Source organism: Lagenorhynchus albirostris, chromosome 4, assembly GCF_949774975.1.
Source record: "Lagenorhynchus albirostris chromosome 4, mLagAlb1.1, whole genome shotgun sequence".
Classification (NCBI taxonomy): Eukaryota; Metazoa; Chordata; class Mammalia; order Artiodactyla; family Delphinidae; genus Lagenorhynchus; species Lagenorhynchus albirostris.
Window position 1 is genome coordinate 34,911,776 of NC_083098.1, and position 13,767 is coordinate 34,925,542.

Genomic DNA, 13,767 nt, shown 5'->3' on the forward strand with positions numbered 1-13,767 from the left:
TTTTTGTTTTTCACATTTCTAGTACTATCTATGGTTCTTAAAGATATCTACAGTTGATATTTGAATTGTCATGCTATTACTGAAAGGAACAATGCTTATCCTGAAAGTTTTACTGTAATTCACCTCTAAAATTGACTTTATGTGGAGACGTTTCATCATAAAATATATCTACTATTTATATAGGTCAAGATTGATTCTACTACATTTTGTAGAACAAACACAGATTTTTATATCAAACAATCTGGGCTTTAACATCTAACTTTACACTGTGACCCTGGGAACATTATATGCCTTCTTTGAGCCTCAGTTCCTAAACCACAAAATGAGAACATCACCACAGTTCTCAAAGGGTGGCATAAAGGTTAAAAAGAGCTAGTGTATGTGCCTAGTACTGGGCTGGGCACAGTGTAGTATATTAGGTGTTAATGTTTTTTTTCTCCTCTAATTCCCATTCCCAATATTTTGGCTAACTGGAGATTAGTGAACAAAAATATAGAAGAGTTACTGGAATAAATCAGCTCCACTAAAAAGCTCATTATATTGCAGGCGTTAGTTATACATTTCCAAAGTAACATTCAGTAAGATCAAAAGATTGGTTTTAAAAATGTATTTACATAATAAAATTCATATGCAAGAAAAGATTTCCAAGGCAACAATGACAAAAAAAGAAACAAATAAGCTAAATCTGTGTGTATAGTTTAATTTTGTAAAATGAAGAAAAATTCTCAATTTTATTAAATGTTGAATGTTCATGGACAGGTAACAGAACAAAAGCTACTTCATATAGCAATCTATATCAATATCAAAAAATATGAAAATAGAGTTTCTCTGAAGGAAGGAGCCTTTTTAAAATGGGGTTAATAATAATTAGAAGTTCCCATTATTTGTCCATGAAACGTCCTATGAAAGGTGCTACTTTAAATAGGATTTTAGTAGAAATTGGCACGTAAATTTAAACTTTTCAACCACCCACTACTTTTCACCTCCTTGTAACTCCACTCATTCAGACAACCTCACATATACATACATTAATATTTTTTTAAAAACCTGCCTTTAAAGCAGAAAATTCATTTTCTACCATAAAAGCAGGTCACCATACTTATATCCAATGCTCTCAGTCACAGAAATGGATTTTCCTCATAGAAATGCTAATTAACATACACTATTATGTTCAACTTTTCAAAAGTTGTGTCTCTTAGGAGGATCTGCTCGATCATGTGAAAGAATTCTAAGGCAATATAAGCAGTTGTTCCACAGGACAAGTGTTGCCCTTGCAATGATATACTCTTGATACATTAAGTCTTTAGTCTTCAAGTGCTACCAGCCAGACAGAGACATTCATAGTCTACAGGTGGTTGGCTCAAAGGTCAAAAACTTTGTTTAAAAAAATGTTTATGGAATAGCACCATGGAAAGTCTTTCAGAAACAAATCGTTTTTTTTTCAACATTGCATTTAAAAAAACTGATTTCTAGGAAGAGAAAGAAAGAGATCTTTCAATTCTAACAAGGCCTACTTCCACTTCATTTCATTTCATTAAAAAAAATACATTAACCATGACAACATCAACATTAACTACAACAGATCAACAACAAAAGAAAGACAATAGCAGCAGTGGAACTTGAGTATGAACCATCCAGGCAGTCGCTTAGAAGAATCCTGTTCACACCTGTTGGGAGTTGTCTCATCAAGTTCATAAGACATCACAAGTCTTCTTGAATTTGGTATGAAAAGACAGAACTTTCATTGAAAGAACTGAGTTTACCAATCAACTGGGCATTTTCCAGCACTTAAATAAATGATATCTAGAGTTAACTGCAATGATAGATAGTATTGACATTTCAAACTTGTCAGAATGTCGTAAAAAGGAAGTGGTCTCGAGATCATTTATGTTTCAAAGAGGTAAATTTAGCCTGCAAGTGAAAATAATGAAGCTGAAATATTCCAGTTTCCAAGCATTGGTAATACCCACATTTAAAGTATAAACCACCCTCAAGAGACTCCCACTTCACAACAACTTATATGGGTCTGGTTTACACTGTCTTCAAGATCCAAAGTCAAAGCAATTATCCTAAGATACAAGGAGAGGGTATTCCAGTTTATGACCTGCAAGGTCATTTTACTTTTCCCATATATTGAAAAATTATCAAAACGGACACTCTGCAGGGTCACAGACCCTGAATGGGACTGTCTGAATTGTGAAGCAGCTATGGTGAGCTGTGAACAAAGGATTGTGAAGTCTTCTTTGAAGCATGAGATGCCCTTTCACCAACTTTATTTATATTTATACTGTCAAGAATGAAGTTCAGATATCCTGGTAATGTTGATCAGGGTTAGCTGGAAACTTCTCTTTTAGTACAAAGATAATTCTGGTCTTGCAGTTTTCTTCTGCTCAAACTCATTATATAAAACTTTGTGCTAAAATCTTCATTTAAAAAAGAAATACATCTTCTTTCCATTATGCCCATTCCTTTATGTTTTGATGGAGGTTATGGTGTTAATTTTTGGTATGCGTGGTATCTGGATATCTGATGCTTTTGTATCTTATATGAAATCCTTTCTTGCTGATTGTGTCATCAGTGTGAAAATGAATTAAAACTGTATCACCAATTGAATAGGTCTCTTCTGGTGGCTGAAGACAAAAACAAACAAAACAAATAAACAAACAACAAGAATGAATTATTTTTTCTTCAATGTAATTCATGTTTGGGAATTTTTTTGGTATATAATTTAAACCTCCCAACAACATTGAAAAGTGGATAAGAGTGACTTTATTTTACAGATGAGAAAACTTGAGTTTCAGAGAACAGATGACATGCTCAAGATCACAAGCCTGATCAGTGATATAGCTGAGCTTTGAACATAATTAAGTTTACTTCCAAGTTCTGAAACTTGGTGTTTTTTCCCAAAATTTTAAGCCAATTTCCTTTGATTTACAAGTAATTAAAGTGAGGTTCACAAAGGATAAAGGGACATTAAATCTATTTCAGAAGGTGCTCTGAGGCAGAGCCACTTCCAGAATCCAAATCGTCCATTCCTTCTTGCTTTAATAATCTAAGTACCAAGAATAATTTTTGTTTCATTTCAGTAGCTATTTGGACAGGAGTTCAATATTATTTAAGAAATGGTCACTGGTAGACATTTGAAAAATGGGACTAATATCTTCAGAACAAAGTATGTATTCAGATGAACATTTGATATTAATGCAGTGAATCGTGGGGGAAAAGCATTGAGAAAACCTTAAGCTTTCCTGTTTCTTATTTCTCATGTTGACAACCTCTGACCTATGTTTTGTACTCCATCCTGTGCCCACTGCAATGGAGCAACATTCGATAGTACCAGCTAAACCCCCACACCAATGGTAGATACTGTCACTTATCAAATATATTGTTGAGAGAGGAATGCCAATGATGTGCATATTCTTTTTGCTTTATGCTTTAATTTATGAAGCTTACAAATTTAATTTATGAAGCTTGTCAAAGGTGTGTATTTAGGCATATTTCTTTTAGATAATTAAACATTTAAATATTTATTGCACAATAAAAACATGAATTAAAAAAGGATGTGGACAGTAACAAGAAATTATAGCTATTGAATTCATCTGTCTTGTTCACTATTATTGAGCAAATTCATTAGAGATGGAGAAGTAAGGGAAGAAGAGGCATGTTATAACTTGTCAAGCCATTTTGTAAAAGCACTGCTGATTTGCATATGTTACACATATCAATCACCAATTTATAGGCATTTTTATCATGTCTATGGTATCCTGCTCGTACTGTATTTACCCCTGATCCACAGAATCGACCAAGCCCCACCGCTGTTGAATCGAGACCGTCAAAGAGCTCAAGATAGTCATAGCCACAGTCAGCTTCTTCTTCCACTTCAAAAATCTGGAAGGATAACTCGAGTCGAGAGCCCCGTTCTGACACTAACAGCCATTCACAGTCAACTTGTCCTGGATAGTTGTTATCACCAAACTGAGCATGTGAGTACAGATCTCTGGGTTTTGATTCCACTTTCAGTCTGCCACCACACTCTGCCCAGGAAAGAAAAATGAAATAAGTGAGCTCAATGAGGTTTAACAATTCAAATTTCTCTTTTAATATAGTCTAACCACTCTCTAACTTCAGTATTCATTTCCACCATCAGTTATGTTCCCTATATTTGAAGATTCAGATGGCATAGTGGGTACTGCTATAGGCCCTAAAGAGACTGTTGGGTTGGAATTTCAGCTCCATACCTACTAGCTCAGTGACTTTGGATAAGTGACATCACTTCTCTTATCCATAGGGTAAAGTGGTCAAGAGTAAAGTGCAGATGATAATAATAGTACCAATCTTAGTGGGTTTTGAGGATTTGATTAACACATGAAAATCACTTAAAACAGTACCTGCCATATAGTAACTCTCAATGCATTTTTTATTGTTATATCTCATGTTGTTTTCAGTCTTAAATAACTGTTTTCATGGAAAAAAGGTCAGTGTCTTAATTTGAGTTTAATCTTAATAATTTAAGAACCCAGAATCCAAAGGAATAAGAAATAACTTAAAGATCAGCAAAATATATAAAACTCCTGTATGTGTATATGTGTCATATAGAACTCTCTGCATAGAATATACAGACCAGTATTACTTTACTTAGGTAGAAATATTTATCTAACTTGGTTGGGAAAAGCATACACACATCATTAATTGTAGTTATTTTTGTAGTTCCAGCACCTTGTCAGTTATATTTTGTGATTTTAATAAATAAAGGAATTTAAAATGCTCTTTTTATGGCTTTTTCAGAGAGATATTAATAAATATAGGCTTTACCAGTTACTACTTTTGTAATTAGAGGTAAATATACCAAAGAAATATATAAGCCTGCATAAGGTTTACAGTTAGTGTAATTTAGAGAATACAAATTTTCAAAATTTTCTCAGGAACTCTTTGTAGTCTGAGCCCCCAGATTTTACAATGACTAGAGAATAAATTGTAGAGGAAGTCTACAATGTCTCCTCCAACCAAGTACATATACAAACATATGGCTGGGGGTAGGGAAAAAAAAAAGGGATATGAAAAGTGTCAGGAGAAAGTAGAGTTTCTTTCTGCCCTTATTTGCCAATGACTGAGAGGTTCCTGGGAAACAGTAATTTCAGTACTAAAACCAGGAAAGTCCCAAGAAAACTGATATGAGTTGGGAGGGAACAAAAACAAAAATCCAATGTGGAAAGATTTGGACAGCTAAGCCTCTGGTTATCAAAACACAATTGTAACCCTGGTGTGGTCATCTGTGACCAGATTGTCCTTGGCAGGACCCAGTGAAAGTTAATTAGGACAGCTAAAATTCTTAGATTTTTCAGATTTGTATATAATTTACCTACATTGTGGTTTGGTGATTTTAAGTAACAAAATATTTCTGAATTCCCAGGATGGAACCCCATCTAGATGTGTCTGAATACAAGTAGGCTCAACCAAAACTATGGGCATTTTCACAGACAACTGCACATTCAGAGACCTTTGTGCAACTAACTTATGAAAGAACTTCCAACTAAGGTTTCAATCATGAGAATGGCTTCCCCATCATGTTAAATGATGTCCCTTTGTCTTCCAGATGGTAGGTGGGGTGTCTTGCACAATCTATTGATGTAGGTGCCACAATTACAAATGTAAACATGTGAAGAAACACATGTGCTTAGAACCACTCTGGAAAGCTGCAAAACTGATCAGTCTTGGGAATCATCTCTTAAGTGTCACAGACTGGAAGGCAAGCATCCTTCCTTTCCCACCACGGTGCTTCTCTTATTCCAGTAATTCCAAGAATTATTGTCCTCTCCGTGTGACAGAACTCCACAGCTAACTGGCCTGGGTACAAATCTGAGCTCTACGCTTCATCAGCTGTGGGATTTTGTTCCCCACTTCATTCCTAAATTGGGGATCATACATATACTCAAATGATAGGGTCTAGATGAAGAGTGATGGGCTAATATATGTAAAATCATTGAAGGATACCTTGCACATAGGAAAAGCCATATAAGTATACACAATCATCATTTTGTTATTATTTTCTAGTCAGAATATCTAAATGCCACCATCTATACTCCTAGAGATCCACTCAGGCATGAAAAGAAAAGCCAGAAAAATTGAAAAACAATTTAAAGCACTATTAACCTGTTTTCAGAAAGGAAGGATTATATTTTTGAAGGCCAGTAAAGTATTTTGTGAAAGTATTTCTGAATTCAATATATAAATGTATAAACCAGTGTAATCTCATTTACAGATATTTTAAAAATTTGACTTATTCTCAAAGTTTGATATAATTCAGTGATTTGTTTTGTTTACAACTGTCAGCACTTGTATTACTTTTATTCCACACCCCAGGAAGGGGTGGACTATGGGAGAGGCACTGGCTTCTGTGTGCCTACTTCAGAGAAACAAAGTAGCAAAACAAATCAGGATCCAGAGGAGACAATTCTCTGTCAACCCCAGATCAAAACAGAAATCAAGAAGGAAATGAAGTATTTAAACAAAAAGAGATTTCACAAAGCCTTTGTGAATCTGAAATGTGAGGCATCATTATTTGATTTTATTGAAAACTTCTAGAAAATGACAATACTCAAAACAAATGACTTAAACTACAATTAAGAGTGACTTAAAATGTTTCAGAAAGGGTGGCCCTCATTTTAATTTGGAAAGACTTCTGTTCATTTCCTGGTAAAGTGTTAAATCCCTGTGAGGGCCTATAATTTGAGCAATAAATGCTTTTAGTAGGCACTATAATTTAATTAAGTTCTATCAAAATAATTTCTAAGGAGCCTAATAATATATTATTTGATTTTTAAATTAGGATGATGCTTTCTGCTGCAGAATAAAGTCCTACCTGACATGCCATGTTTTAAAATACTTTCTCTCCACACTCCCCCTCTTTTTCTGTATTATAGCCTTATCCTCTGAGAGAATATATAGGTTATTTTTTTTTACTGAGTTTTTTTCTTCAATAGTTTATCTAAGGCTGGCCTAACACCATTTGTTACCTGATTAAAATAAATTTGGACTTTTAGAATTTGGACCTACCTTTAGAGGAAAAAGGGACTTTTTCCAACAAAGTCCATTTCCCATTGATTTGGATAGTATTACTTGTAAAAAAAATAGCTATAAAGCAATATTAATATTTCTCTTCACCTAATTTCAAAATTTGTAATATTATAAGCTTTCCTTGTGGATAAAATTAAAATTGTATATAGAAATATAAATTTACTCAAGCAAATTAAAATGTATACTTCAGGGCCCCTTAATAAAAGTTACATGTATTCTAGAAAAAATTAAATAATGAAATCTGCCTAAAATCTGCTTTATACATTTAGCAGAAATTGACAGATGTGGTACTGAACTTGGCTGTCTTGGTGGTAAAAACTGACTGAAAATCATAAGTTTAACTTATCAGACTATAGCTGTCAAAAGGCAGGAATTCCTTCTGTTTTCTCATAAGTTACCACAAAATTCCTAATTTTTTGCTATGAATTACTAATACTTTACAGTGTCTATTCAAAGCAGGTACCAAATAAATATTTCATGAAAGACTGTGGAATAAACTTGTTAAAGAGAAAGCTTTCAAAAGAAATAAATAGTAAGCAGTACATAAGAATATTTCAGCATGTATGGCTACTTAAAAGTAACAGTGTAAATAAAATCTACCCAGAAAATTCAAAGACAGCTGGTTAAGTGAGAGCAAAAATTTACATGTAAAATAGACAAGCAAACAAACAAACAGGTAATGCCAAAAATTTTGACTAGCACAACTGAGCAGGAGTTGGGAGGCTAGGACTCTAATTCTAACTATTATTTTTTGTGCTACTTCGGTTTCATTTGAGTCTTAGTCTCAAAATCCTCATTTCTGAGATGACAGGAACGAATCATGTTTTGCCTACAAATTATGATTGAGGCTGATCACATGGGTATTTGACTGGATTTGAACTGAACAGGGAGAAAAAATGAGCCTATTCAGTTGGATAGTTAGGACAGAAGATTTGATTAAGACAAATAAGGAAGCATTCAGTCTCTATTGTTTCAATTAACAGTGATCCAGTTTTGTATTGGTTTCCTTCCTAATCCAAAATGTTTATGTTAAGAAAAAATATACCATAGTAGAAAGTGCATGAGCACTGGAAACAGAATTAGGATAAAATCCAGGCTTTGATATAATTTTAGAAGTCTTTGCAAATTAATTAATCCTTCAGATTTTAAATTTCTTTATCTGAAGATAAAGATAATAATTCATACATCATATAGCTCTTTTGAGGACTCAATGTATGTAATTTATATTAAGTATATGTATGTGCCTGAAATATCAAGTGCATGCTATATATACAATTGGATTTCAATATATGATCTCTATGATAAGATAATTAGATCCTAACAGTGGATTCTAAATGGTAATACAAACACTGAAATGGGTCCAGAGCAGAGGCTATGAAAATTAAGGAGTCATGGAGTTATATAGCTGCAAGAAAACTTGAGATTTAAGGTAAAGGTAAAGATGAAAAGAGAAACTATAAAAGTAGGTTTTTATGAAACTACAACAGAGGAATTTATAGGTAAGTAATTTAAAAATAGTGTATAATCTCTTTCAAGAGTTTTGATAACATACTTTTACACTCCATTCTTAGAACCTGTGACAGCCACGATTATTTAAAAAATTGTGCCATTAACTCTGTGCTTCAGAAAAATATTGATCAATTCATAGGACTCCAATTTTTCCATTCCTTCAATGTGTGACAAGTTATCAGGAAAATATTTAAAGAACAAACATCAAGTGTATAAAAAAATCCTTCATTAGTATGAAAATTTTAATCCATGAAAGATTTTTCTCAAACCAGAATATTTATATTAATCATGAGAAATAATTATTTTGTATTATTTATGAGTCCAGTCATTACTAGCATGAATCAGACAATATCCACTTTCTCACAAATAGACTTCAATATAAATCTAATGCTCATAACAGAATATACTAGAGTGGAAAATAATATTGGACAATGGAATAAAGTTATGTTTTCTAAAATAAAAGGAAAGGAGAAAAAAATAATCAGGAAACCATGACAAAAATTACTGCACTAAAATTGTTTCATTGATGAATTTGTAGCCTATTATACTGCATTTTACGCCAAGATAGATTTGTGTCTCAATAGTTTTGGCATTAGAACTGACACTAGGTGTCACTATAAGCTAAATGATTTCAGTAAATATGATTGATTTTTTTTTTTAACTGAATAAAAAAAGGATATTTACTGGACATTTATGGAATATATTATAAATTTGATCCAAATTATAAAAAAAATATTTGACATTTTTGCTTAAAATTTTCCATATTTTTCTAAATTGTATTTTATTTCTTAAAGACTTCCATTACAGCTGGAATCTGTAAGAGTCAAATTAGGGATTAGGATTAGGGAAAAGATTGTGTTGCCTACCAAATAAAAGGGGGAAAAAAAAACTCTGTAAAACAGAGAGTTAAATTCCAAATTTGGTTTACAAAAATATATTAATGTGAAAGCTAAACAAGTAGGATTTTAGCAAAAACAAAATTTTTGAATTCCAAGCTATAGATTTCTATCTGTTAAATATAACATATAAATCAAACTGCTAAAGTTAACATGGAATACACTACATAAATATTTAGAGATAGTTCTTCTTGATCATACCACACTGAACATGAATCAGATCAAACTATTGTGCTTCTTTTAATTAGTTCAACAGCTACAAAGATATTTAGTTAGGATGCTATGTGGTTCTCAAATATTTCACACAGTGCTTCAGTGAGACTTCTTCTGATTCATTTATAATCCTGTTATAGATCCCCTGCACACACTAGAAGAGAAACTTGGATCTTACTCAGAAAAGAGAAGCATCCCCTAATTTACTGACCTGTAGAATGTGTGGCTTGAAAGCCTTTTCTTTGAACAGATGCATCAGAAACAAACCGAACAAACATTTTATTTCCAGTAGCCACAAGGGGCTCTGGTATCTTGTTCCCACACAGTCGTCCAAGAATTGGTGATTTTTCCGTTTCTCCATCAAATACTTCCAAATGATCATAAGCACATTCTTGATGCTGCTCAATCTCAAACTCACTAAAGATCTATTAAAAAAGAAAGAAAGAAAGGGGAAAAAAATAAAAAAGCCACATATCACTCAAAATGGGTTCTTTTCTTTGGAGCAGAAATATAGAACAATAATATGTCCAAGCCATGCAAATGATTCAATCCATCTAGCACATTATTGAAAGGGGTGTGAAATCAATAGAATATGAATTCTCTAGGAAGACTTTATAATGAGGAAAACAATGTAATAACTTCACGTGAAATTCTATTGTACTATTTGACTATTGCAACTAATTCTACTATTGCAATTAAGTCTACTCCAGAATTTAGACAGATTATAATAACAAATGATATTTTATTCTGAATTTATTCTTAATGCATCAGAAAATTTTAAACAATTATATTTAAAAAATGAGTCCTGGGCTTCCCTGGTGGCGCAGTGGTTGAGAGTCCGCCTGCCGATGCAGGGGACACGGGTTCGTGCCCCGGTCCAGGAGGGTCCCACATGCCGCGGAGAGGCTGGCCCATGGACCATGGCCACTGGGCCTGTGCGTCCAGAGCCTGTGCTCTGCAGCGGGAGAGGCCACAGCAGTGAGAGGCCCGCGTACCGCAAAAAAAAAAAGAAAAAAAAAAAAAAAGAAGAAGAGTCCTTCTGGTGTTAATGATCATAAACTACTGAACATCATCATACCATTGAGCACTTAAACTAAAAAGAAAACTCCATAGAATAATTAAACAAGTAATTATTTTCACAGAAATTAAATACAGTAAATCTTAATAGAATACATAACACAAAGGGATTTTTCTTATAGGTTTCTTTATTTAGATCTTACAACCCATATTATTAGAAAACACTAATATGACTTTAAGCTAGATTATTTTTAGTTAACTGTTCAGAGACATGGTACATTTATTTTAATATTTGGAGTCTTGCAAAGTTTAGTATGTTTTTTTATGTGTAGCAAATTCTTAAAGTAAAAGTTTATTAAATATTTAACACATTAAATATAATGATGGAAAGTTTAATTGAGACTGACTGAAAATAATAATTGTCCAAACTATTAATAATCCCAGGGATTCTAGGTTATTTGCCATTGCCAGTTAAGGCTTTTTCCATTCCTCATAAAAACCATCATACATTCAAGAAATAAACCATCACCCCTACTTACGCCTATAGAGCAAAGCTAAAAAATATATAAAATAAATTGGAGGAAATATAAAATATGCTTGAAAATGTATTAATTTTGCTACAATCCCTACAGCATAAAATATTTGTACATAAACTTTCTACATACATGTTTTCTTTAATGCAGTTTTGTGAAGTGATTATAATTCTCAATTTAAATCATACATTTTGTATTTTTGAAAGAAAAAAGTGACTAAGACAGGTTCTCCCTCACTGTTGATCACATTTATCTATTCCAACCACACTACCATCTGCTCTCACTTCTGACTTTAGAGGAGTAAGGGAAGAAATGAAGGAAGCAATTTATATTAATTAGGGAGTAGGAGAAAAGATTGAAGAGACAAAAGAAAAGGAAAAGGGCTGATCTCTCATGTCCCATTCCACTGTGCCCTACTTAAAAATATAAATTAAAATGTTATAACCGGAGGTGAGGTGGAAGATGGCGAAAGAGTAAGACGCGGAGATCACCTTCCTCCCCACAGATACATCAGAAATACATCTACACGTGGAACAACTCCTACAGAATACCCACTGAACGCTGGCAGAAGACCTCAGACGTCCCAAAAGGCAAGAAACTCCCCCCGTACCTGGACAGGGCAAAAGAAAATAAAATAAGCAGAGACAAAAGAATAGGGACGGGACCTGCACCAGTGGGAGGGAGCTGTGAAGGAGGAAATGTTTCCCCACACTAGGAAGTCCCTTTGCTGGCGGAGACTGTGGGTGGTGGAGGGGGGGAGCTTTGGAGCCATGGAGGAGAGCGCAGCAACAGGGGTGCGGAGAGTAAAGCGGAGAGATTCCCTCACAGAGGATCGGTGCTGAACAGCACTCACCAGCCCAAGAGGCTTGTCTGTTCACCCGGCGGGGCGGGCGGGGCTGGGAGCTGAGGCTCGGGCTTCGGTCAGATCGCAGGGAGAGGACTGGCGGCGTGAACACAGCCTGAAGGGGGTTAGTGCACCACAGCTAGCCGGGAGGGAGTCTGGAAAAAACTCTGGACCTGCCTAAGAGGCAAGAAACTTTTTCTTCCCTCTTTGTTTCCTGGTGCGTGAGGAGAGGGGATTAAGAGTGCAGCTAAAAGGAGCTCCAGAGACGGGCGTGAGCCACGGCTATCAGCACGGACCACAGAGACGGGCATAAGATGCTAAGACCGCTGCAGCTGCCACCAAGAAGCCTGTGTACGAGCACAGGTCACTCTCCACACCTCCCCTCATGGGAGCCTGTGCAGCCCGCCACTGCCTGGGTCCCGCGATCCAGGGACAACTTCCCCGGGAGAACGCATGGTGCGCCTCAGGCTGCTGCAACGTCATGCCGGCCTCTGCCGCTTCAGGCTCTCCCCACATCCGTACCACTCCCTCTCCCTGGCCTGAGTGAGCCAGAGCCCCCGAATCAGCTGCTACTTTAACCCTGTCCTGTCTGAGCGAACAACAGACGCCCTCAGGCGACCTACACGCAGAGGCGGGGCCGAATCCAAAGCTGAACCCCAGGAGCTGTGCAAACAAAGAAGAGAAAGGGAAATTTCTCCCAGCAGCCTCAGGAGAGGCGGATTAAATATCCAAAATCAACTTGATGTACCCTGCATCGGTGGAGTACCTGAACAGACAATAAATCATCCAAAACTGAGGAGGTGGACTTTGAGAGCAAGATATATTATTTTTTCCCCTTTTCCTCTTTTAGTGAGTGTGTACGTGTATGCTTCTGTGTGAGATTTTGTCTGTATAGCTTGGCTTTCACCATTTGTCCTAGGATTCTGTCTGTCTGTTTTATATTTTACTTAAAAAATTTTTTTTCTTAATAATTATTTTTTATTTTAATAAATTTATTTTAATTTAATTTAATTTTATTCTCTTTCTTCCTTCCTTTCTTTCTTTCTACTTTTTCCCCCTTTTATTCTGAGCCATGTGGATGAAAGGCTCTTGGTGCTCCAGCCAGGCATCAGGGCTGTGCCACTGAGGTGGGAAAGCCAACTTCAGGACACTGGTCAACAAGAGACCTCCCGGCTCCACATAATATCAAATGGCAAAAATCTCCCAGAGATCTCTCAACACCAAGACCCAGCTTCACTCAATGACCAGCAAGCTACAGTGCTGGACACCCTATGCCAAACAACTAGCAAGACAGGAACACAATGCCACCCATTAGCAGACAGGCTGCCTAAAATCATAATAAGTTCACAGACACCCCAAAACACACCACCAGACGTGGACCTGCCCACCAGAAAGACAAGATCCAGCCTCATCCACCAGAACACAGGCACTAGTTCCCTCTACCAGGAAGCCTACACAACCCACGGAACAAACCTTAGCTACTGGGGACAGACACCAAAAACAACGGGAACTACACACCTGCAGCCTGCAAAAAGGAGACCCCAAACACAATAAGATAAGCAAAATGAGAAGACAGAAAAACACACAGCAGATAAAGGAGCAAGGCAAAAAATCACCAGACCTAACAAATGAAGAGGAAATAGGCAGTCTACATGAAAAAGAATTCAGAATAATGATACTA

General features: G+C 35.6%; 1 protein-coding gene across 1 annotated transcript in view; it reads right to left on the reverse strand.

Moving 5' to 3' along the window:
* Positions 1–1,508: 1,508 nt before the first annotated feature.
* The window catches only part of TLL1 (tolloid like 1), a 260,424-nt gene continuing 248,165 nt past the window's right edge, over positions 1,509–13,767 (reverse strand). Inside the window, exons 19-21 of the mRNA XM_060147159.1 lie at positions 9,904–10,117; positions 3,784–4,034; positions 1,509–2,630 (exon numbers count right to left, since the gene is read on the reverse strand). Of these exons, the coding sequence (XP_060003142.1) occupies positions 2,496–2,630; positions 3,784–4,034; positions 9,904–10,117 (600 nt within the window). The 3' untranslated portion in view covers positions 1,509–2,495. The remainder of the gene's footprint in view (positions 2,631–3,783; positions 4,035–9,903; positions 10,118–13,767) is intronic.